Genomic DNA, 25,998 nt, shown 5'->3' with positions numbered 1-25,998 from the left:
ATGTCATCATAGCCTCTGTGCAGTAAAACACACTGTGCATAGACAAATTTTCTACCAAAACTTTCAGGCCAAGCTTTTAGACAACCACTGAAAAATTTATCTTTGTCAGTGTGCAAAGAAAGTCCTGTGTGATAGTCAGGGGGCTAGTGGATTCTGTCTGTCAGTTGGCTGATGGGAAACATAGGCACACAAGGCATGCAAGAGTTATTTTTTTGTTGTAAAGTGTCGGAGATAGGAGCATTCATGGAGCTGTTTACAGTAATGATTTGGTTAATTTGACAAGTTTTTTTGGTTGCAATGTACAGCAGGAAAGAAACTGGGAATTTATGATGTACATGCGATGTTACATCCGTCATGGTAAGATAGCTAAATAGTAAGCCATAAAATGTTTGACTGAACAAACTACAGTAATCTGACACGTCTCCAGATTAATGTAGATACCATCTTATTTTTTAACAGGCAATTTGACTTGTTCTTTGATACAAGCCACACTGTGATTGATGTGACACGCACACATGCATAACTTCCTCACTCACCGATCACATAACCCTTCCAACCCCCAAGAGGAGTTTTTGCTCAAAAATACTCAAGTTAATTAAGAGACCTTTTCGCATTTTATTCGAGTCGTAAGTTTACCCTTTTTACACAACACAACACTACTTCATCAAAAATAGAAAGAAAGAGGAAAAAAAACCCCTCTGACACTTTGAAAGTCTGATTTAATTAAATTGCACTTTAACTTGTTACCACGCAGTCTTCAAAGATTTGAGCAGTTTTCATACTTTTTATCTTTAAAAATATGGGACTGAAATGAATGTCATCAAATGAAACTATTGAACTGCTACTGCAGAGACGTAAAAACCGTCCAGAAATGAAAGCTTCTTTTTTGTTTAATATCCTGGAAACAATAGCCGATAACTTGTCAGCTCTAATTGAATTTACTCCCATATAAAAAACAAAAGTGTTAAGTTACCATTTGTAACTAAAGATAGCAAACATCTTGTGGGAAAGAGTGGTGACGATTCGTCAGCTCTAATTGAATTTACTCCTATGTGAAAAACAAGTGTCAAATTACCCTTTGTAACTTAAAAATAAAAATATCTCGTTATATTTACCTGCAACAAGAAGAAAGCAATCGTTACCTGCACTTACTATTGTAAAGGTTAGAACTGTTTCAAATATAGTCTCGTCTCCTCTAAAACATGTCCTAAGAACTAGAAGCAACGATTGGTGATCTCTAATTGAATTTACTCCTTGTGAAAAACATAAGTATCAAGTTACCTTTGTCATTAAAAATGAAAATATCTCGTTCCATTTGTATACTACTAACTCATGAACTGTTTCAAACCTCAAGGCTCATCTCATTCATTTAACTAAAATCCTCAGCCTAACCCACAGAAAATGTTGAAGTACCCCTATATATGAATACTTCCTCCTCTTTTATAGAAGAATAAATATGGCTGTTCTGAACTGTATCGGGATCAAATCTTCTTACATACCATTTACCTTTACAACAAGAAATTTGATTGGCTGTTTATAGTAGATCCAATCTGATTGGTGTGACATACCTACATCTCGCACTCACTCACTCACTCATCCATTGACCCATCCATAACATACCCGACACGCCGACTAAGAGGTACTTTTTTTTTTTTACAAGAAAATAACTCAAAAATGGTTGAGGAAATTCAACTTACAGGAGTTCTGTAAATATATTTTGTAACGTTTTGCTAACAACACTGGAGTATGTTTATAATGTATGATTCATGTTAACTGTAGAAGTACTTTAGGCATGCTTGCTGGTATGATGAATCCCTAGGGGCTATTAGGCTATTTAAGATTCTGTAAGTTATGCAAGAGCCACTCGAAGGCATCTCTTTCAACTTTGCTTTATTGTTTATTCACTGCTGTAATTTCTTTATGGTGATGATGTAAACGCTTGCTGTATCAATAAACTAGATGCCCACCCCTGATGCTGTATTGTGTTTATTAAGGTTAGTTACAAAATATTTTATAATTGTTTCTGGGTGATTAGAGTATAACAGATATTTTTTTTTGGGGGGGGGGGGAGAGAAGGGGGGGTGGTTAGAATGATTTTGGGGCTAGTAGAACCATAGTAACTGTTAGAGCTTGTCCCAAAATTTGTTTTTCTTTTTGCACCCTGTTTGAATGTTGCATAAACAGAGAAAATTTAAGAGTGCCCTCCAGCTAGTTTATTGGCTTCTGATTTGGTTTACCATTGCTCTTTTTATAATCTTGTTATACAAAAGGGTGACATATTTTCCCTTCAAACTCTTTAAAATACAACACAATTGCCTTGAACTTCCAGATTTATCATGTGTGGGTTGCAGCACTTTTCAAGACTTAGATTTTGACAATTCATTATAGACTATGTATGAGTAGTCTCTCTTTCAATTAGTCCGTTGAGCTTGACCGTAAATATGTTATATGCATTATGCACAATAAACAAACTAAGCAAAATATGGACTACTCATAGTCTTACTGTAAGTCACAGTAACCAGTCTAAAACCATTCTACAATCACGGTATCAAAATACTGCCCAATCAATGGTGAACATGTTATCGTTTTAGAAGAGACAAAGATATCCATACCAACAGTCTGACCTGTTAAAAACACCCTTACTTTATGGCAACTTCCACTAGCAGGCAATATCAACCAAACCGTGTAGTGTGATTGACCATTTGAGCGGCAGGATGGGGTTATCCTCCTTGCTTGAGATTGCCCATTGTGTTGCAGAAGAAAAATGGATGGCCCACTGATTATATATATTGACCATGACCACGAAATGAAACAAATAAACTTCTTTAAAACTTTTTTTGACATTTTATTGCTTCTTTTTCACATCTCTAATTACAATTTCTTTAAAATTGTTTGAATTCAATGAGGATTTCTTCATAAATTGCTACAAACTCATTGCAATCTTCCACATTTCCACTCTATACTGCACTGCATCCTGTCAGCACCATTCTTAAATAGCGGCTCTAACAACTTGTGTACTGGTTGTTATCGGTTCTTGGTCATTATAGAATCTGAGGAACACCAAGGGCAAAACCATTGAACACTAATGACACCAAACAACAAAGAGTATTACTTACACCCCTTTAATTACTACAGTGTAGATTCGTATAATTACTACATCACATCTCATTTGCATATTCATAAGGCCTCTTCCAGAAATTTATGGCTAGTTTTATCAAAGAGTATCAACAATAGAAGTTATCAAAAAAAATTTTTTCAAATATTATTTTCTCTTTCAAGTATTCTCATGAAATGACAAAATACCACTCAAGGCATAAATGGAGTAAGACTGATGTATCATAAGATTGATCTATCTTTTTTATTGTATTTTTCAGAACAGTGCTTGGTAAGGAACATTTTCGCGAAGTGTCAAAAAAACTCATTCGGCAAGTTTAATTTTTGAGGAATCACCTCCAGTTTTAAGTTTGCATCATTCTTTGCCCAGCTCAAGTGAAGAGCTGTGCTAGTCAACTGGGATATATTTGCCTTTTTTAACTCAAGTTTTAATCAAACTTTCACATATTTTGGTCCTCTAAATACTAAGTTAAGGGCTTCACATTTTGCATTCCCAAGTTACTTTGGTTTCCTCATAATGTTCACAAAATGTTGCATATTTAAGAAAACTAGATTTGGATGTGAAGTGCTGTCACTTGCACTTAGCGGGGTTGTTAGTTAAGTCATACTTACCTCTGTCACAATTCCGGCAGCAATAGTCTCACTGCCATAGCGCAGCATAAATCTTCCAAGATCTTTGTAGTCTTTATACAATTCAACACAAACTGGTTTGTAGGTTTGAATAACCACCTCAGCATTACAATTCTTTGTTAAACATCTGGCAGAGACACATCAAAAAGTATCAGCAAATATATTATGTTGAGGACTAAAGCATAAAGAACGATTTTATGTAACTGCACATATGCTTGGAACACTTGACAAAATGCCATGTAACAAATTATTTTGGAGTATGGAAAGTCGTTAATAGATTTTCCATTCCCCTCCTGCAAAATATTGGCATAGTTTGGATGGATCAACAGCCTGGCTTTGAGGTTGAGGTTCCTCAAAGCTCACAGTTTTCCTCAAGCTATACTCTCAGAAAACTGTTTTATTTCTGGGAACAGATAATGTCCACGGACAAATACATCCGAGCATATTTTTGCTCACAATGGAGACTATTGTTTATTTAACAGACCTTTACATGCTCTTGCTCTTGTCCAATCATTGAAATACATGATCGACAACAATCAGTATCTATCAATATCATTATTAATCAATTGGTATTGATAATCAATGGCCAATCAATGAAGAGGATTTGTGTGACCTTTTACTGATTGTCATTGATTTCTAATGACAACGGATAGCCTAATTGGTATCGATTTTTGTTGCAAATTTGCAAATTTGGTCAACAAGCTGTGGGGGTTAGGTGCCTAATATCACAGCTTTGGACATAATCCTTAACAGATTTTATTTGAATTCTTGGAACATTTCACAGAGATATTTGTGTGTGGCGAAGAGCCTTCTACTATTTATTTTGTCTCCTAAAAGTGGTTATACATATTCAAATACAAAGTCTTCTAATTTTGCCATCATCACATGAGCTCTATTATGCAAGATGATACTGCTTGCAGCTTGAGCTTGGCTGCCAGTTGTGATATATGCTTTGTGTTGAGAAGACTGGGTGCCACTTGTTTTGCCAGCTGATAGCAAAAACTATACATTTTTGTCCACTTTCCCAAAACCTCAGCATAAATGGTATTAGAAGAAAATTGCAGTTGGCACCTCATACCGCAATGATTATTGCAAGCATTTTCATGATGCCCATAACAAGGGATTCTTGACCAAAACAATTTTGGCTGATTATAATAATTTGGATGCATCATGTATAAGTACTGAGTATGCTTAAAGATGAATTAAAGAAATTATGTTACCTGGGCTTCTTTTGTAGAACTTCTCCTGTGCTCTTGTGTAAGACACTACAAAGCCTCTCCACAGTGGCTGGTTCATTTAATGTTTTATAGTGAAACAATACCTGCCAACAAAAAGTTTGCTAAGATGAGCAGTGTTACATATTCAATAGTTGGTAGTATCCTCTGTAAGCCCACAAAATTTAATTGACATATGCAGGTGGATTTAGTGACCCTGTGGTAATGATGACTTTGTAGGAACCTTAGCCCATGCCCATGTAGGTACATGGGAGGTTTGAGGAAGGGGAAACCATTAATGAAGTATTAAAACAGCTAGTCCGTATAATTGTACTACCGGTATGTATTAACCATTTAGTGAAATAAAACTGTCACACTAATGGCAATTTACATACTTTCTTGATATGCACCAAATTTCCACATATTTTATACTTGGCACATTGAAATTTATTTTACACGCTAGAAATGTAGCTTGCCCAAAGGGCAAGTTAAAAAAATGATTTTCTTTGCACCCTAGTAAGATCTGTGAAAAATCCTCAAACAAGTCTGATTTCTGAGTCAGAAGTGAGGCAGTTACTCACCATAAATCCTTTTGTGATTGGAACACGAATGTTAAAAACTAAAATACGAGCTCTCAGTTTTGTAGTGCACTTGATAGGTGAAGAGGGTATACACAAAACACTTCCAACTCTGAAGAGTAAAAAAGAAAGGACATTATCGTTTATTACACAACCTTAATTCTGAGCTAAGAACTGACAACTCTTTTAATAAGTTAATTTGAAACATAATGTTTACAAATGGCTGGAAGCTTCACCAAGCCAAATGAATCATAGTATACAGTATTGCCATATTATTTATTATAACAAAATGTTTGCAATGCTTGTGTTAGGCCTTTCAGCTTGAGATGATACATTTTTCATGGCTAGTCTTGCACAGCTCGTTTCATTCCCAGCCAAGGGACTCATCAGAGACCTTTCCGCTCAGCAAACTCATTGGGCATTGTGCCCAAAGTCCCATTTGTTAACAAAGTGATGACCGCAATCTCGCCTTACATCACGGCTGCATAAGACTGGCCACAAACAATGTATTATCACAAGTAACTGTCAACTTTCTTGTCCACTTTCAGCTTGAGAAATAAAAAAAATGTTTCAGATAAATCAATATTTACCCAAGATGCATCATGTCCAAGCCTGATAATACCAGTGTCAACTGATCGCCAGCATATGCTAATTGTACTGGATCATCATGTACACTCAGTCCTATGTCAACATATCATAAAATATTAAGCTGCCAAAACTAAGTAATTTTACTTGTCAATACCACGAAGAAACTTTTAAAATTCAAACTAGTCATTGTATACAAAGTATTTCTTTTTCCATACTTTGAATAAGCTCTTTAGCTTTCATTGCAAATGAGTAACAATGATCATAGATCAGGGAATTGCATTTGCAGTCACAATCCTATTTTAGAGCTGCGTTGTTCAGTAATCCTCCCTAATCTACAGAATCAAGAAAACTGGCTAATAATACTTTAACTACCATAAAAAGTTGCTTTGTGACTGCATCTAATTTTGGTTGGTTAAATGGTAGTCAGAACAAGATGTCTCTTTTTCCTGTTATGTTTAAATCTTCCTCCAAGAGGTCCCCTGTTAGTCAAATGAGTCATGAGTCACTGGTCAAATTCCACTCCAGTAAGCAAGAAACTTAAAAAACACTTTGGTTACCCTTAATAGCCTTAATTTTGGTTTCAAAGCCTAAAGACAGTCATGTAGAACTTGGGTCAGCCTAAATAAGGACTCTGGTGCATCTGAATAGCACTTGGCTGGTTAGCCTGAATAGTGCTCTAGTAAGTCTGAATTTCACTTACTATGTGAATATAGATTAGCCTGCATAGTAACTTGGTTGGTCTGAATAGTACTCTGGATAGCCTGAATAGCACTCTGGTTAGCCCTAACAATTAATTCTTGCGTTAGGTTGTTTACGTTAGCATAATGACGATGGTAACATAATAATGTATACTTGAATGAACTATTGACTCATTGACTCACAGACTCATATGACTCATCCACACACAGCGACCACATTTCTGGAATCCTCTTGCCAAAGTCATTAATGGGACAATGAGATTGGCTGATTCAAGGCACATTGTATAGTATCCAGTGAGCAGTTGAAAAAATAAACCACAAAAGTTTCAGTCATTGCTAAAAACATGTTGCTTGTTTTTCTGTGGGAAGTATTTACAAGACTTCCTGAGGCAACAAGTTTGCTTTGTGATTGTTCTTTTAATTTGTGTTGCATGTTCTGAGATTTGATCAGCAGGGTCTGGAAACTAAGATAAGCTTTGTGTTTAGGTAATATTGACCTTTCAGTGTCAATATAAACACCTCTTCTAAAATCCTTAAGCTAGGTGCATGTAACTGACATTTCTTTTGCCTTAAGTCTGTAGTATGGGGTTAAACACTGCATGATGACCATCATCAAAGCTTCATGGCCAGGAAGCCTTGTGTGACTGTTATTTCACAGTTGTTGCTTTGCATTTAGTGGTAATTTAGATGTTTACATAATAAAACAACACTTCTCTGCACTGTAGGGTGCAACATTGTATGATGATCACAATAAAGGCTTGATGTGAAGAAGACAACCGTAACACACTGTACACTCACCCTTCACCAGTCCTTGCTTCCCTGCTGGCATGACAACAACCTTGTCACCAATTTGAAGTTTACCAGCTTCTAGCTTTCCAGTAACATTTATTCCAGTTCCCATTCCTAGAATAAGAAAATTTCTCACAAATCATGTCTTTACATATTAAGATATTTTGATTGTAACAATTAAAGCTAAAAAAAAACATTATTGAATTCTCCATACTAATCACTGCATATCCCCAACAGTGTTTTCCTTAGCTCAAGTGTTGGTAGTGGTGCAGTAGCCTAATGGTTGGTGTACTGGACTCTGGATCTAGCAGTCTAGGCTCAAGTCCTACACACTGTTCATACATTAAGTCCTTTGAAAGTTGGCAATGACAGACTTTTACATGCCTGACCCCCTTAGATCTTCAATTGGTGGCAAGTAACTAACATTGTTGTTGCCTCTCAGCTTGCAGATGATGGATTGTATTTCCCATATCTCAAGCTTATTATAACTCATAATAATTCAAGTTTTCTCACACACATTGCCATGCTATGTGATTGCCACTCATGGGTCACTCTGTATAAAGGGTGGCAGTTTGATTCCCATCGCTGGTCACTGTAACCCTCTGCAGATCACTACTATTTGCCATGCTTCAACTTGCTAATGTCGGCAGATTGCTATCACGGTTACAATCATCACCAATGTTATGTATTAGTCCTTGAGTCCCATGTCAACTTGTTAATGGTCCCTCATCCCAACCTCATCTATTAGTTAGGAGTTTAAAATTAATGAAGACTATAGCTTACCTTTATAAACATCTGACACACAGAACCTAAAGGCTTTGTCAAGGTCCCGCTTTGGAGCCTTTAAATTATCTGCAAGAGCAAAACAGTGACATTATGTGGTTACCTCTACTGAATCTTTTACGTTCCACTGAACATTGTATCATTACATTTTCAAATAATGTTGTGAATAACATAAAAGCTCAAATTCTCTTCAGCTATCTTTGGAAGTTAAATTTCGACCATCTTCTAAAAACTCGCATAGTATTTGAGTGCCTTTGTACTTACTTCAGAAATCTTCATTGTAATTTGCACTGGTGATACACTTTTAATTCTGCATTAGTGTTACACTTGAAGGGCATCACTTTTAGTCAATAGGAATTGAGTATTTGTTTTCAAGTGTATTATTAACAATGTAACTTGATAAAATCAAAGGTCTTCATCCAAGCTTCAGTATACCTTTATGTTAGCAAAAGGGAAACTATCATTGCTAATTCTGCTTTCCTAAAGTAGCTTCAAAATCTGTTGATGCATTGTACATTGTACTCAGAATAGTGATTGAGTCACTGAATTTTTCTCTCAAACTATGCACATGTACCTATTCTGTCCAGTAAGGAAGGTCCATTATACCATTTCAATAGTAGGGGCTCTTCACAAGGCCCTACAAGGTTCTCACCAGTGAGACCACTGCAGGGAACATACACAACATCAGAGTCCTGTAAGAGAGAGAGAAAGAAACTCCACTGACACGTGGACAAAACCAGACAACAATCATGTTAACTTCTTCCCTATGCTGCTGACCCCAGAATAGCATGAAAAATAGCCTGTTGCTTGAATTCACTGGTCACTTCTAGTTCAACTTCCTATTCAGGAAAAATGGGTGACATATCACAGGGCATAGACTACTGAGCTGCATAGGCTGTAGAATATACACTGTGACTTTGCAACTGAAGTTGTTTTGCTCCTGAACCTTCAAACTTCCAACTATATATTAGATAGACACATTTCTGTATTTTCATTGCAACTTTGATAGTCACAATTATAATTTACTACAATGTCTGCATTGTACGTTTAGAGTTTTTCATGTTTTCTATATGTAGTGTACATTGTCAGAGAATACACATACCTTAAATCCTGCCTGTTTTAGGAAGTGCTTAAGCTTTCCCACAATATGATCATATCGAGCTTCTGACCAGAGAGCCTAAAAAAAAGAAAGAAATATGTCCTCTAATGTTGATAAAAAACGCCCTGTAAGAAAGCATGGTTAAAGGCCATACATGGATATAACCCCAAAGAACATTAAACTAACACAAACTACAAGCTGTTGACACTGCAATGGCACAAGTGCTGGGAATTAACATTTTGATAGTCAAAATAAATGAGTGATTATCTTTCATTTTTGCAAAGTGTATTCTAAGCTAAAAAGAAAATATTTTCTCAGTGGGTCTATTTAACAATTAGATTGTGAACTTGAGAGTTCTCTCATGTGATAGTTGACAAGGGCACAGCTGCCTGGAGTCACATCTTTTTGCTCTCAATTTCAGACATAGTAAAGATACTTTGCCATCAGTAGACACTGCTATCAAATTCTGTACCCTTAGACAAGTTTGCCTGTATTTGATGTTAGTTAGGACACTTACATTATCAAGCTTGTTGACTGCGACAACAATCTGTGTTACACCCAGTGACCTCACCAGAAGTGCATGCTCTCTAGTCTGTCCTCCAGCTTCAAATCCTGACTCAAATTCACCAGTGCTGGAGCCAACTACCAATACAGCAACATCAGCCTGAAAATCACTTTGTCTTGGTTAGTATGAGTGAAGTGTTTGCCTCTCACTCATGGCAACCATAACTCTAGACAAAACTGTTGGAAACATTGGCATTAACTACAAGAGTCCCACTATTTTATATTTAACAATTAGATTATGAGCTTGAGATTTCTATAGCGTGACAGTTGATGAAGGCATAGCCTTGACGAAGGCGCTATCACGCATAGAAATCAAGAGCAAATAATCTAATTGTTTTAGTATAAATTTAGTAGTCATTCAAAACTTTAATCTAAATCCTCTTCAAAGACACTTAGAAAACACAAAGAAGGGGGCCCCAGCTGCCCCCACACTGCTAAGCTACTCACTATTTACAACAGAATAGATAGTAAGTAGCCTAGCCAATCAGAGAACAGCATTCATGATAGAAAGCTAGTAGATTAATGCTAACATAAATTATACTACATAACCTTCCAAAACGTTGAAGCTTTGGTTTCCTGTCCTAAATGAATTATCTTGAACAGGTTAGTATTTCTTGTGCTCCTCAAAAAAAGAAATCCAGTGCTACAACATTTTTTCGTCAATATAGTATTTTAGTCATGTTAGTTCCACAAGTTGTGTTAGTATCATTGTAAGTGCATGTGTCAGTGCATGTAATGTTATAGTATTGTACCTCTGGATGGTATTCTTAATAAGTAAGAGAGGAGAGGGAAAAATTTATTTCTAAAAATAGTTTAATAGGTGCATTGTTTCTCTAATGTACATATGAGGTGCAGAAGTCACACTAAAGTAGGGTCTTCTCTTTGTACCAAGGACAATTTATTGTGCCTTTTGCTTGCCCTCTCTGTGCCATTTCTCTGGACCAAACTACCTCTGGAGGGTCCAGTCTGATGTTACTGTTTTCAAATCAAAGTTGAAGATGTGAAGCAAGTGTACAATTCGTGTTGATTGTTAATATCTTTATACTTCATAATGTTTTGCTGTTATTACACATATTTCTAGTCTTTTGAATAAGCACTGCATTTAGCGCTTTGGAATATTTGTACAATCTTAGCACTGTATAAATGTAATTTATCCTTATTTTTTATAAACAAACCTGAGCTGCTCCAGTGATCATGTTAGGGATGAAGTCTTTGTGTCCAGGTGCATCCATGAGTGTAATCAATTTGGTATCTGTCTCAAACCTTGTTAAACCTACATCCATTGTAATACCCCTGTTAAAAGACAGTTAATGTACATTGGTACAATTCTAAAAGTAAATAGTCAAGTAGTGCCTTTTTAAATCCTTTGCTGGAGAACAGAAAACTACTCAAAAATTGGATTATTTGCTCTCCATTTCTATTGCATGATATTTGAAGAGGGCGCAGCCCAAGTCAACTATCACACATAGAAATCGAGAGCAAATAATCTCATTCTTTTAGTATAAATCTACTAGTCATTCAAAACTTTACCTAAATCAGCTCTTCACAGACACTTTGAAAATGCCAAGAAGTGGCCTTCATTTTGTTATGATAAATCAAGGGTATGCTGCTATGCTACCCACTATCTATCACAGAATAGCTACTAAGTGAGTAGCGAAGCCAATCAGAGAACAGCATTTGTGATAGAATGCTAGTAGATTTATACTAAATTTGATTATATATTGGTATGATCACGTTCACTTGAGTGTGTTACATAAAACATGTATAAATATTGGACTTTTACAAAGCTTAATGAGAAAGAACAAGGGGAAAACAAAAAAAGTACCGGGTCTGGAAGAATCCACAAGGGAGTATTGATCCACAAAGATCAGATGAATGAAATGCACGGGTAAGGCAATACACTAAGAGAGCCAGCGAAATGCCCATAGATTTACAAGTCTCTTACTAGAGAATAGGAAAACTACTGAATGCACTAGCTCAAGATATACTTTGTCTACATAATATTCAAACACATTTGTGACTAAAACATAGACCTCTATAATGTAGAAGCATATAGTTAAAAATGTGATGTGTAAAATGAGATTAAACCATAGAGCCATTCAAGTGTGGAGTTTATGAAGCACACTAACTGTGACTTAAATGTAGAGCCAGCGCTGCCAGTCTTAACCTGTAATACCTGTTATGTCTTAGTATACTTGATAGGTCTATTATATCATGCATGAAATTTCCTTTTGTAGATATAACTCACCCACAAGGTAACAAGTTTGTTAGGGGTGCAAAGACAATGGCTAGAGGTGACTCAAAAATTAATGACAGCCCTGATAGCCATAAAAGTGAACAGCTTTCACAATAGATATGATGCTTTGACTAAAATGTAGACCCATTGAAGCATACAATTTACAGCTGCTTTGAATAAAATGTTCGGTCATAAAATAGTTCAGTTCATTATTTCAGCACTAACTGAAAGCAAATTTCATTAATAAAGCTTTAACGTCAATCATTAAAGCACACTTAATGGAGCGTGACGCTATTTACATACAGTCACTAGCCACAATCTTGGACAAAATAAATGGAACATCTGGACCACCCCTCCCCCCATTTCAATGATGCCAAAATGGCGCACTTTTGCTCCTTCACGCCTTCATCATTGCTTTGGGGGGGATGGGGGATAATTGTTCCATTTTATTCTGTCCAAGATTGTCTGAGGACCACACTGGCATTACAAAAAGCTATATTTGCTATGCAGATCACATCTGATCTGTTGTCGCACGTTCGATAACCAAGGGAAAAGAACGTTAGCTGAAATAAAATCTGATGATCTCTGTGAGCGATTGAAGCAGAATTGAAATAAAATCACGACATGGTTTATGTTTGGTGTGTCATGTACTTTATTAATAAGAAAATTGAATATGCATAAGTGCGTGCTGAAGCGTTGGCCAAATGCAAAGTTATTTCTTTAACCAAGCCGAATATATTTTTATTGTTGGTATTGCGCGCACGGGAAATAAAAATATTAAACGTTGCACATCATTGATGAAGCTCGCTTTCTTAGTTTTTCAGAATTTAATTTTGAATTGCGGTCCTTTTAAAAGTACCTTATCGATACCTTCACAAGGTGATTTTCTTTTTTTTTTTTTTGCACCTCTGACGTGGTGGCAATATGTGGATGGCAATGGTGCATGTGGAGGGAGGGTTCATTGATGTGAGGGAGACAGAGTGAACTGATAGCAGTGCATTGGCACTGTTTGCCAGCAGATTTTACGACAAAAAAAATATTTCAACTTACCCGCAGAAAGAAAAAAACAAAAAAAAGAAAAGAAAAACAGCAGAAGAGGAGGACGTTCTCGAACCCGGGAGAGTTCTCACACTCCACCTTGACCCGCGACTTACGCGCTACTCCAGTGCGCCATTTAAGCCCTCACGCTTTCATTGCATTATTTTTAGAGCCTTAACTTTTCAGGCAGTTATTGGATATTTTTCTATTGAAGTATTTTCTTTCTGTAGAATAGTTTTCTTCATAAAAAAGAGTCTTGCACGATTTTTATCTACGTTGAAATCAAATTCAACGATTTACAAGTTTTTATTGACGACTTTTTATGGTTTAGTACGGTTTTGTAGCAGGGCAGTAAAATAATATTCTTAGCTTAGTTTTATTTTATTGATCGCTAAAATCGTCAAAAACCGTTTTAAACCGTCCAAAAACCAACTTAAATCATAGGAAATATGTCGTAAACCGTCACTTAAACGTGTAAGCATCGTTTTAACATAGTGCAAGTGCCTATAGGAGAACGGCAGTTTTATTGACTTCAGTCTTTCGTGATTACTTCGTATTATGGCAGTGATACGACTATTCATAGACTCGATAGCTTTATTGATCAGCTCCTGTGAAGTACGATAGATTGTTCTGTATTAAACATCTCGCTTAATGTGAAATTCAAAGTTGTCTTCAGGTATTTGTACTGAAACTCAGTGTTTCGTTCGGTATTCTTTTTTTTCAATGGCATGTTTGTACTGAGTTTTTCGAGCACTGATATGATTCGTTATTAATCTCAATACTACTCTGGAAAGTTGGGATGAGAATAACGTTTTTATTTATTCATTGTTATCAAAATACACTCTACTTGTAGTACCTAAACTTAGGCTATCAGTGTTACCATTGAGCTCTGACGTGCGTGACTGCGACAGACACCACTTCCTTGTACTGCCGATAAATGTGTTGACATATTAGTTCCTAATTACTGGCTCCCTTTGTCTTGTCACGTTGAAACCTTAAATACAATCTTGGACAAAATAAATGGAACATCTGGACCACCCCTTCCCCCATTTCAATGATGCCAAAATGGTGCGCTTTTGCTCCTTCGCACCTTCATCATTGCTTTGGGGGGGATGGGGGATAATTGTTCCATTTTATTCTGTCCAAGATTGTAGCTTACTATTGTTAAACGTAACGCAGTAGAACTGTTATGCGGTAGAACATTACATAAGTCTTTCTCGTCTAGTTTAAACAATATTCACGATAGCCTTTCATGCATGCATGTCGCAACAATGTCTGGTTTAACTATATCATGCGTTTTGTATGGCTAGTCTTTTAAATAGCCCTATTCTTGTTTCATTCAAGGCCGCATGGGCTCTGTACTTTTCATGGCACACGATTTTATATTGGTCTAAACCCAGACATTTGTCTACCTATAAAAGAGTCTTAGCTTGGATTTAAGCATCATTCACTCATTATATCACTACTGTAACTTTTAGTTAGCCCTCGAAATTGTAACTCCCACCCTTCCCTCCCTTTAGAGGTTTATTGTTGTTGTTCATTAATTGCGCTCGTATAACGTAGTCCTAATGCAGACTTGAGTCGCGTTTCATGGGACGGTGGGCCTTTGTCCAAAGTTGCGACACCGATTTGGCCGCCAAGCAGCAGGGTCGAAATGAATGACATCATCGCCAAACCATGTGCTGTACATTTCTTTCGAGTGCAGGTCTTTGTTTCATTCAAGTGCAGGTTTTTGTGGACATTTACACTGTAATTTGGAAGCTGTAAGTATTCAATTGTGCTCTCAGCGTTGGATTTAGGTGAATTTAAATGCCTCGACGGTGGCATTTATCAAAATCCGGTGGAATTGTCCTTGTTTAATTTATTTGTTTTAAAACGAACACAACTTTGAAGCGCCTTGGCTTTCCGGATGTTAACCGTGGGAAAAGCTATATTTTGATTGCATTAGTTGATTATTTCCAGTCGCGACAGACACGTAGATAGCTCAGTCCTTATCCGGTTGAATATTGTTTGGAATCGGTGGAAAAGTACTCTGGAGGCAAGATCCATAAGAGTGACCCTGAACCAAGGAACGGCAAATTATTTAAATACTGTCTACCTTATTCATCAGGGGAACATGATACGCGAATTAGTCACACGGAGTTTGTTTACGCTGACGATAAACGAGCACACGATTACAAATGTTTGCTTACATTTGTGCTTCCAGTTTAGAATAATGTATGTAAAATTTACTTTTACAAATTAGCTTTTACGTTCAAACATTACCAGTTAATGTGAGAATATTTAGCACGAAATTTGAAGGCTATAAATGTAAATATTTTCGTTCTATTAAACTTGTGTTTCTACGGAAACTTGCGCTGTCACACAACATGTCAACAAATGGTGGACTTTGACACTATGATAAATCTGTCTGTATAAAAACCACTGTTGTCGATGAAAAATGTTGATTTTAGCAATAGAGAGAGGTTAAAAGTCAGCCAGTGAAATCATTTACATATATTTGATTAAGTGATGACGTTGAACGCACTCTCATAATCTTTGATTACTTCTAGTATAAATAATAAAATGGGGTTCACCTCTTGTGACACGCTATCGGTTAAGTCTTGCAGCGACTTCCCCGAGCTTCATTTTTGCTAATTTAGTGGCGCTATTTAACGCTCTTTTATGCCTCTTCTTGTCCGATCCAGCACATGCCGGCGGAGTCGGCTCATAGTGCTGGGAAGATAAGTAAGGCTTGAGAACTGTCTACACTCTAGCACGATGCTGACCGGAGGTCAGCTTGTAGTGCCATTTAGAGTTATGCTTATAGGACGCGCAAGCTTTTGGCCTCACCCACTTGTCCGATCCAGTGTGGAATTAACCGCTGGGGAGATAAGTTTGGCATTTGGTCACGCAATGGAAGTTTGTCCATCACACCAATTGCGGAGCGGTGTTCCTCCCTTTACGCCATAGAACGCGTGTTTATTGCTTGTGATTGTCAGGGTATTGAAAGCATTACTCCCTAGGAACTGCAACATTAATCTAAACATGTATCACAAAAGGAACGCTTTACAATCTGTTGAGCAGCTACAGCTACAGTAGTGTATTTCAAGTGTAAATATAGAAATTACTATGATCCAATCTACATTCCATGGTTAATTTGTACATGGTTATTAGGGCAGGTTTCTTTGCCTCTGTTCTAAATGATATACACTGATATTGATATAAACCTGTGACATGAAAATGGTGGTGGTGTAACAAACTGTATGGCCTACCGCTCTCTTTCCTCGCCAGTTTCATCTAAAATCCAGGCATATGCAAATGAAGCTTTTCCTGCTTTTTTGGACTCCATCTCATATGTACACAGGTCAAAGAAAAACAAATATCAAAGTAATTATAAGGGTTTTGCCTCCTCCTATGCCATTATTCGAAAGTTTTTAAATCTGTTTTCTATGTAAATATTCCCAACTTTAAAACTGTTGTCTATTTTATATATTATTGCCTTTATTAGTTTCCCTAACTTTTCACTCAAAAATACAACTGAAAGAGTGTGCCTCAAGCTCACACCAAATTCTGGGAACACAGTAATGCAAACCACAATATATCATTTTGTTGACTATACTTAATTTTCTCAGTTCAGTTACTAGCAAAGGTTGAGTGAAAAGGATATTTATGCATAGACTTTTTTGAGACATTTCCAAGAAGATAAAGAAGATGACCCATCAGTGTACTTTTTCCAGCATCAACATGACCTGCAAATATAACAACACAGATGTTAAATAGAGAATACATGTGCATGTGTAGATATGGAATTTCTCATAGATTGTTCAACCTCAATATCTCATGAGTGAGTGCACCAAACAAGTCACATATAAAGTTGAACACATGAAGAGAAATTCTATATCTCCAAGCAACCATGCATTATTTTGTGTATAATATAAACATACTAATACAGGGATTTCATTAGGGCAGGTACCAGGCAAATTGAGCAGCTGTGAGAACAATTTTGCTCGCCTGGTCTGACCATGAAGCAGAAAGTTTTCCAGATAAAAAAGTTCAGTTCAAATAGTTTTGCCTGTCAGTGAAGACCAGTTGCCCTCCAGCCTGCAAAAAATGTTAATGAAAACAATAGTGATGATTTTGATGATTTTCTGAGAATTCTGACCACTTTCTGAAGATTTCTGAACATTCTCCAAAAATTGTCAAAAGACCACACACAAAAAAAACAAAATCTTGTTACAAATAGAACGCAAGAATTCTCCATTTCTGACACAATGAATGTTCTTACCAAGTCACTGCAGCTGTATTCTAACACTAGATGTTCAATGCATGTATTCTTTAGTTTAGAGACAAATGAGAAGTCTTGAGTAAATTTTTTCATACATTGCTGTAGCTTTCTGCAAAGGTGGAGATGATTGATGTCCACCAAACAACTTGCCTATTCTTTTTGCTCTGTAGGTCGCATGTGATTGATAACAGTTGTAAAGACCAACTTACCAATGACCACTAAATTAAGAAGTGTTTTTCCTTTCTGATGTATGTCATATTCTTTTTCTGCATCAGCTAACAACTGTAGATGGTAGAAAACAGACAACAGTTTACATACACACTAACTACCATGGATCTCCCAGTCTAGCAAACGGGCAACTGCAAATAAACCACAAACTCCTTGCAGATGAAAAGAATGAGAACAATAGATTCAATAACCTGCTCACTGCTTTTTCCAGCTGTTCTTTGCTTGCTTGTCTCTGTCAATTTTGCTTGGTCAGTTTCCACCTCAACTTGCCCTACAAAACAACTACAGGAAAAGTGTGTAAACATTTCAGATTGCACTAGAACCAGAGAGGAGTCAGAGGAGTGCATGACTAGTAATAGGCCTTTTTCATACGATTTATTGTCATCCAGTTAGCATAATCCTACTACCCAGGGAGGGATGCCACCAGGAATCCCAACTCACTGTATATAATTATCCTGCCAAGATTTGCATATTTGATTTACTTTTACTTTATTCCCTTATTTACCATCGAACATTATGCATGCACCTTAAGCAATTTAAATCCTATATCTATTAGATCATTCGTGTCAATTTTAAATCAGGTGTAACCCGTCAGGGACATGTATGCAATTTAATTAGGTTAGCTTTGGGCTGTATTTAAATCTTATTTCAAAATTTTTAGTGTCAATTTTAGTATGCAATTTCATTAGGCTAGTTTTGGGCTGCACTTAAATTTTAAGTTTCCCTTCTTAATTTTTTTTAGAATGCTTAATATTGGAGAATATTCTTTGTATGGGAATTAAGCTTTCCCCAATTATTCTCCAGTCATGTACTTTTTGTAATTTCTGTGATTTATTCACTTGTACTAGCATGACAAAGTATTATTAAACTTAAACATTTGGAATATATATACGCAACAGACCCACTTCTACAGAATATGACTAAGATCATTTGCCTCTGTTGACTCCCCTTCGATATTTTTAACTTTAAACCCCGTAGACCATGCTGAATTATGTGCACCAATTTTTCAAAAGCAGGGTAGTTTTCCACACGCTTTATCTCTGACACAAAATGGTGACCCCCAATTTTTTTGCAATTCTGACACAAGTAACTCATTATCTGATTGCAGTAAAAATTTATAAAAATCTATCAACTGGAAAATTTTTGCGCGAGGACTTAAGTCTTACTTAAATAAATCACCTGGAAAGTGGAAGTACATGTCTTGATAAAGTTGATTTGACACAGGCATTATTTCATGATTGTCTCTAGAGTATTGTTCTCCTAAGACTATGAGTAGTCCCTCTTTTGCTTAGTCCATCATGCACAACGCAAAAGAAACCGTGAGAAAAAAATGGCCGCATGAAATCCTGGGGGCGAGACGCAGGTGAAAGAAGAGACTACCAACTAAGCCACAGAGTTTGAATTATGCGTTGCTCTCACAATGCAAAGGCGTTGCTCTCACGACGCAAAAATATGATTGGCTTATGCTAGGAGCGTTGACCACACGTTGTCAACATTCGAGATTCGATATATCTCGCTCTCTGAAAATGGAAAACTTTGGAACCAGAGCAAATCAGAGCACTGGAATTGCATCTCACAGGTGGTGATGTTCTTGCAATTCTGCCAACAGGCTGTGGAAAGAGTTAATTTATCATTACAAGTATTTTGTTTGGCAAAGCTTTTCGCCTCGAACCCGAATGCAAGCATGTTAGTGATTTGGCTGCTTAACTCCAGGTCACCAGCATTGTTGAAGAACAACTGGAACAATTCTGTAAATATGGATTGATTGAGCTTGGCCTTTCTGCTGTCCATTTTAAAGATTGAACCAGACTTTCACTTGAAGCTTTCCACTGCTATCGGCAAACATATCACCACAGTTGGATGATCTCCTATGTCAAATGGATAATGTAAATTCCAGTTGAAACTCTGCCTTTGAAAATTTTACAACAACTTTTAAATTTAAACCTACAGACATGGCAAAAATTTGTCACAAGATGACTCCTTTGCCGTCGTCTTTTCGAAACTCCTTTAGCAGTTCCGCTTAACAAACACCGTAATGAAGATATACTTCTCATGGCATGTTTTTGCCTCGCTACTTGAAGAGAAGAGATATTTCATTCAAGACATCTTCCGGGATGTCAAGATAAGGAATCCTACTGGATACCCGTAATGAAATTGAAAATTTACATCGAATAATCACTCGGCCATGAAAGGTCAAACTCTGTGACTTAGGCGGTAGTCCCTACTTTCGTGTGCTTCTCACCCCGAGGAGTTCGCGTGGTCATTTTTATTGCAGTTTTCTTTCGCTTCACGCACGACGGACTAAGCAAAAGAGGAACACTTACTACTCGTAGTCTATGTCCTCCTTGTATGTTTGGGATCCAGCAGCAATCTACTCTCCTACAAACTTCAAGTGGGTTACCTTCTCACCTTTGATAAATCTTTTTCTCCCCCTCGTTTGTTGCTATTTTTTAGCTTCCTTTACTCTTTTTCTGGGGGTTTTTAAAATCCTTGTTCATACATTTTGCACATGCCAACTTTTTCCAGCCTTTCAATATTCATGTTTTCAAGACAATTTCAACAAGTTCTATGTTTAGTTGGGTTCATTTGTCTCATTTTGGCTGTCATTAGCTAGAGTTGTTATACTGGTGGGACATGATGAAGATGATGATGATCTAGCTCCAAGAGCTTCACAGTATATTGGTTGCCAGTACAGTTTTTGCTTGTATGGGAAAGGCAGTCCAACTGCAATAACAATACCCAAATAATTAACAATTATTGGATGAGTTTTTGTGAGGTTGAGGTAGGGGTTATAAGCCAAAGCCAAAGGCCAATACTGGTAACCCTTCCTGATACTTTGATTATTCTGGATATCACAAAAAAAGAATCTAATAATTGTTTTATTATACACTGAACCAAAAAAAATGAAAGTCATGTTTTTGTTTCTTCACTGGCAGCAAGCAACACAAAGCACGCAAACTTGACATGATTACCCTTAAAAATCATGCAGTGCGGTCATACATGACATGATTAAATGTGACCTTGAGTGTGCCAGTCAGTCAGCCTGATCTGATCACTGTTAAGATTTCACTTCTACCTCATCTGAGCAAAGTCAATTACCATAGGCAAAAACCAACATCTCCAAATTCCAATTCCACCAGGATAGAGGTCCCACATGAAAACCAGCTAAGGATGATGTCGCTTCCACTCTAAATATTGTAATTTATTTATTCATTTATCATTTCATTTGTAGACCAAAGCCAGACAGGTGGAAAACTGTGATCAATCATGTTTGACAGCAGACCATTAGATCATGAGTGAGACAAAACAATTATTTCTGCTCCACAGCCACAAGGTTAACCGTGACCCAACTGCTAACAGTACCCCTAAAACTTCCAACTCATCCATTCTTAGCCTGGAACCTATATGGACACACCCCTCTGGGTTAACACTTTTGAGCAGTAAACCCCATGATTTATACAGTGTTTGAAGAAAAAAAGACTTCAAAACTCAGTTAACTCAACCTGTTTTATACTTTTAAAAGTCAAACACATAATTCTTTATTGAAACTCCCTGAAGAGGACTTCTACAAAAAACTCTTTTTCTATGGAAGATTGCAGAAATTCCTTTCTGCACAATGCAATGTATTCTTGAAAATGTATAGTGTTGGAAAATGTTCTTACCTTTCCCTCAATTTTGATTTGTCAACTGGAGGAGTTGAGAATCCTACAACCGTTTTTTCTGACAAAGAAGTAACCACAGGAACATGTGAATCCACCACTCCTTCCTTCTTGATGCCATTGGCTGTATGATTTAGCAAAGGATGTTGAAGTTTTACCTGCAGCTCAAGGTCTTTTCTTGGAGTGCTGAAGATGCCTAGTTTATCAACCATGCAACAGACATTTCATTATAAGAAAAGCAATCTTATGGTAACTTCTTGTCCCTATATTATATTTTTCCTTTTCATCCTGCACTACAGGGCTTTAGTTAGCACATGATGTGAATGAATTTTCTACAAAGTAAACTGCAAGTTAGAATTACCAAGACTATGTGCTAAACAAAAGAAATATACGCATACCAAACAAGAATACAATACTTAAACAAGAGTTAACAGCCAAGTCGCTAGTGGAGGGAAGGTGCCTACGAAGCCCGGGGGCTGCAACCACAGTCACATCCCCAAGGCGCTAGAACACCCGACTGGCCTGCCCAACCCGCAACCAAGCCACAAGCCCCCTGTGCCAAGCCCCCTACAGGCACCGGTCACACTCAAGCCAGATGGCGTTGGTGGAAAAAAAAAAAAATGCTGAAAAGAAGGGGGGGGGGGGATAGGGAGGGAATGCCGAGAACCGCTAAACTATAATTCAATCCACAACGCCACACTAACAGAGCGATGAACACACTGCGAGCACATGGGACGACAACACATGTACTAACCACATATACCACTGGACAATGTCAGCCCCAGGGCTCTCACGACCATATGACTGTTGCAAACGCTACAGAACACACCCAACGCTAAACAAACGCTAACAGATGGCCAAGGCACTAACAAACGCCTACAAAAATGCTACTGACCAGACTTGCTCCTGGTCATAAACTATGTAAAATTTCATTGAACTATATCAGACGCTACAAAACGCACCAAACGCTAACCAAAACGCTCACAGACGGCCAAGACACTAACAACCGCCTATAAAAACGCTACTGACCAGACTAGCTCCTAGTCGTTAACTATGTTAAATTTCATTTAACTATATTAAATAACAATAGTTTTCACTTTTCAGCTTGTAAAACTCCTGTAGTAATTCCTCCCTATTGACAGTTAATATAAATGTAACTAGCTTCCTTCAGTGCCTTAAATCTCAAACAGAAAAAAAGTACAATACTGCAATCAGAACTTTTGTGGGCCCTAATTCCTAAAATGGGTATGCAATTGCATACATGTGTCTAGTGCTAGCTTGTTGTTTCTATACATCTTGAATTGATGCAGTAATCAGCAACATCTTCTTCTGGGCCACTGGTGAGAGAGTGTTTTGTTGCCAAAGGCCTTAGTGTTACGTTTGGGATGAATTGATTCTCATCAAGGAGATTTGTAACATATTGATGCATTGCTGTTGTAAGAGAGTATATAAGCAACAAACATAATTAAAAACAAGGAATGTAGAACACAACACTTTTAGTAACCAGAAACTGCTAAGGGACCACTCCTTTTTTATAAAGTGGGGGGGGGGGGGGGGATTTGGGGGGCCATGCCAAACAATGTGGCATAATAAATGTGCGATGTTTAGGGGGACCTTATATTACCTTATTGACAGCTTCCGCAATAGTCCAAAAGCTCCGCCAGAATTCCTAAAATAACATTCCCGAGGTTCTGAAAATTTAAAAAGTTCGGCCCCCTACTTTGTAAGGTACCCTACAACAGGAACTAAGCCCCTACTAAGCATTTGGTTGCTAAATATTGCTCAACCTCCACAAATAACCTCCCTTTGATAATACAGCGGCAATGTCAGCTTTCTGTCATGCTTTTGTCTATTTTCTCTAGGTATTGTTAAGTAATGACAGCATCTATAACAGTGCAAAAGTTCTGCCAGAATACGTAAAATAGCGTTCATGGGGCTCTGAAATTTAAAATTTTCAGGTCATGTTAAAAATTAAACAGGCTTGAAACTGATATAATTTGTTTTTCAGACTGCAACAATTTCACTTTTTAATTTTCATGGGGGATCATTCCAAATATTTAGGGCTACATAAAGGTGTCTATCTATCTACAAGGGCATGGGGGTCAGGTAAAAAATTTCTTATGAAGGGGGGGTGGTCATTATGTGTAACAGGAACTATCTATCAAATCCCACCAGCCCCCTGCAAGATAGTTTCCAAAAGGAAATTTATGTGGAGACAGCTTTCACTCCTATCTTTGACTAGTTTGTCAGAAATTATGCTTGCCTAAACAAGTGCTCCAGTCATAAAACCTCTTTGAAGTTGAAAAAATTTTATTAATTAGAAAGATTAGTTCTTGAAATTTATACATCCCCTACCTAAATTACTATTTACCTTTGGCTGATTGAGGTGCAATTGTCAGTTTACAATGACCAACACTGAAAAATGTTCCAGCCATGCTATTTAATTCTAAACTGGTTGCACCTGTCAGTAATTACCGGTGATCAACACAGTCATTGATAAGAAAATTATAAAGATTACAACGAAAAGAAAGGAATGTCATTTGGACCATGACTTTCTAGCATAAAACCAAAATTAAAAAAGTAATGTCTGTACATGTACAATCCTAGCAAAAAGTCTTGTGTGACACTTCACTTATTGTTTAGGAGCAAATGGATATACTTGGTATTAATTTGGCTTGCTATGAATAATGATCTCGTTCCAGATTAAGTATGATTTGTACCATTTGTTGCTAACAATAAACTAATCAAACTTGTCAAGTTTCCTTCCAAGGTAGTTTTTTTTTTGCAATATATTAAAGATAAAAGAAATATATGTACATATATAGTTAAAAAAAAATTCAAGCAAGCTACAAAAGAACTGAAGTATACAATAAAAGTCAAGCAAAATATAATGTACAATTTGGTATGATCTTAGCAAACCACAGCGCTCCAACCTGTGAAGACAAGTGAGTGTTGAGCCTCGATCCTTCACTTCTTTCTTGAGAAAGCTCTTTTTTGCTTTTCATTCACAACATCATCAGGTGATGGGGAGCAAAAATTAAAAGGAGTTATGTTTATAAAACTTGAATTGTTTATATCATTAACAACATTTTGCTTTACTGGTTTGTCAGCAGAGGGGGTTTTTGCAGATGCCTGTGTAGAATAGCATAAGGCCAAAGCAAACATCGAAGGCTTGGCAGCCAAAGGAGGAGTGCTATCCAATGTTCTGGTCTGCTGTCTTTCCCTGTCAACATATTTTTTCTGAAACCTTGCATTGCAAATGTCTACTGTAAGTTTAATAGGAGAAGCCAGGGGTTTCTCATCAATTGCATATAGTGACCTTGTTCCTTCCTGGACAACAGATGAATCAAATGTGGATGATATCACTGATATGGCAGAGGGTTTCTTTTCTTCTTTATGGTTGTGGTTGTAGTCCTTTTCTTTTGGATTACTATCACTGGCATTTCCAACACTGTCTGCATTGTGCAACTTTTGGCACAAAGAATCTGATGTACCATGTTTATGTTCTTCTTCTTGTACTTCCACTGATGGGATTTCTACAGCTCTTGAAAGAGTACTTAATGACTCAAATGCTTTGGAGGTTTGAGATGCTATAAGTGGACACACTGGTTGTGATAACAATGATGATGATGATGATGATGAGGCTGATGATAATGATAATGAGGCTAATGGCTGACCCAATGAAAATTTTCCAGAAGATGATGACGATGATGACATTGACAAGGCTGATGGCTGACCCAATGAAAAATTTTGGGAGCATGATAAACTGCTGAGTGAAGTTGATAACAAAGGGTCTCCAAGAAAGTTTGCTTTTTGCACATCACATTCAGATGTTGGAGTTTGAGATAATGTACTTAGGGAAATGGATAAGAGAGGGGTTGGATATGATAATGACGATGATTCTGGTTTGCATAACAACACAGGAGGATTCTGCGGCGTGGTCTTTAAAGGTTCTGACAGTGATTGTGATCCTACTTGGCCCGAGAGACTACTGAGAGGAACTGAAAGCACTGAGTGTTGAGATGATGTTTGAAAAAGACTCAGCGGTGATGAACCAGATAACAGCTTTCCTGGATGTGACAAGCTACCCAGAGGAGCTGATAACAAAGATTTGCTTGCAAATGACATTGCCAGTCCTGTTGATGGCTGGCTTAAACTTTTAGTATAAGATGATTTTGATGCCCCATCACCCTGCCTGCTTTCCCTAGAATGTTTAGCTTTTGTTACTAAGTGAGTTTGATAAGATACAGAGCCTTACCTTGTTAAAGCCATACAGCGAACAAATTGCACAGAAAAGGACATGAAAAAAAGAAAGAACAGGCAGCCCGTTAGCTTTCAACTCCTGTCAACTCTAAAAGTACCACAACCTATTCTTTTGACTGCTTTTGTTAAAAAGATCCTATTAAGAGAACTACATGTATCAGGTGCCGTAGCACCAAAACTTTAGAGTATGTCTCGGGGTAATATTTCCTAAAAATATCTTTTTTTCTGAAAAACACCCAGATGGGCACCC

The 25,998-nt window shown here is 37.2% G+C and overlaps 1 protein-coding gene across 2 annotated transcripts in view; it reads right to left on the bottom strand.

Annotated features, from left to right (window-relative positions):
- Nucleotides 1-2,245: 2,245 nt before the first annotated feature.
- Nucleotides 2,246-25,998, bottom strand: part of LOC110054675 (HBS1-like protein) — a 35,150-nt gene continuing 11,397 nt past the window's right edge. Inside the window, exons 6-21 of one of the 2 annotated variants that reach the window (XM_089279259.1) lie at nt 21,489-21,681; nt 18,018-18,108; nt 17,808-17,880; nt 16,981-17,062; nt 16,586-16,669; nt 11,233-11,350; nt 10,011-10,157; nt 9,497-9,571; nt 8,969-9,086; nt 8,395-8,463; nt 7,621-7,725; nt 6,127-6,217; nt 5,540-5,648; nt 4,965-5,065; nt 3,727-3,871; nt 2,246-3,050 (exon numbers count right to left, since the gene is read on the bottom strand). In XM_089279259.1, the coding sequence (XP_089135385.1) occupies nt 3,042-3,050; nt 3,727-3,871; nt 4,965-5,065; nt 5,540-5,648; nt 6,127-6,217; nt 7,621-7,725; nt 8,395-8,463; nt 8,969-9,086; nt 9,497-9,571; nt 10,011-10,157; nt 11,233-11,350; nt 16,586-16,669; nt 16,981-17,062; nt 17,808-17,880; nt 18,018-18,108; nt 21,489-21,681 (1,610 nt within the window). In that variant the 3' untranslated portion in view covers nt 2,246-3,041. Of the gene's footprint in view, nt 3,051-3,726; nt 3,872-4,964; nt 5,066-5,539; nt 5,649-6,126; nt 6,218-7,620; nt 7,726-8,394; nt 8,464-8,968; nt 9,087-9,496; nt 9,572-10,010; nt 10,158-11,232; nt 11,351-16,585; nt 16,670-16,980; nt 17,063-17,807; nt 17,881-18,017; nt 18,109-21,488; nt 21,682-23,777; nt 25,739-25,998 lie in introns of those variants that run through there. The other variant, XM_089279260.1, reaches the window with a different exon arrangement.

This window comes from Orbicella faveolata, unplaced genomic scaffold (assembly GCF_042242905.1).
Source record: "Orbicella faveolata isolate gen_17 unplaced genomic scaffold, um_ofav_v1 contig_47, whole genome shotgun sequence".
NCBI classification, from domain to species: Eukaryota; Metazoa; Cnidaria; class Anthozoa; order Scleractinia; family Merulinidae; genus Orbicella; species Orbicella faveolata.
Note: the sequence above shows the minus strand (reverse complement) of the source record. Positions and strands in the feature narration are given on the sequence as shown.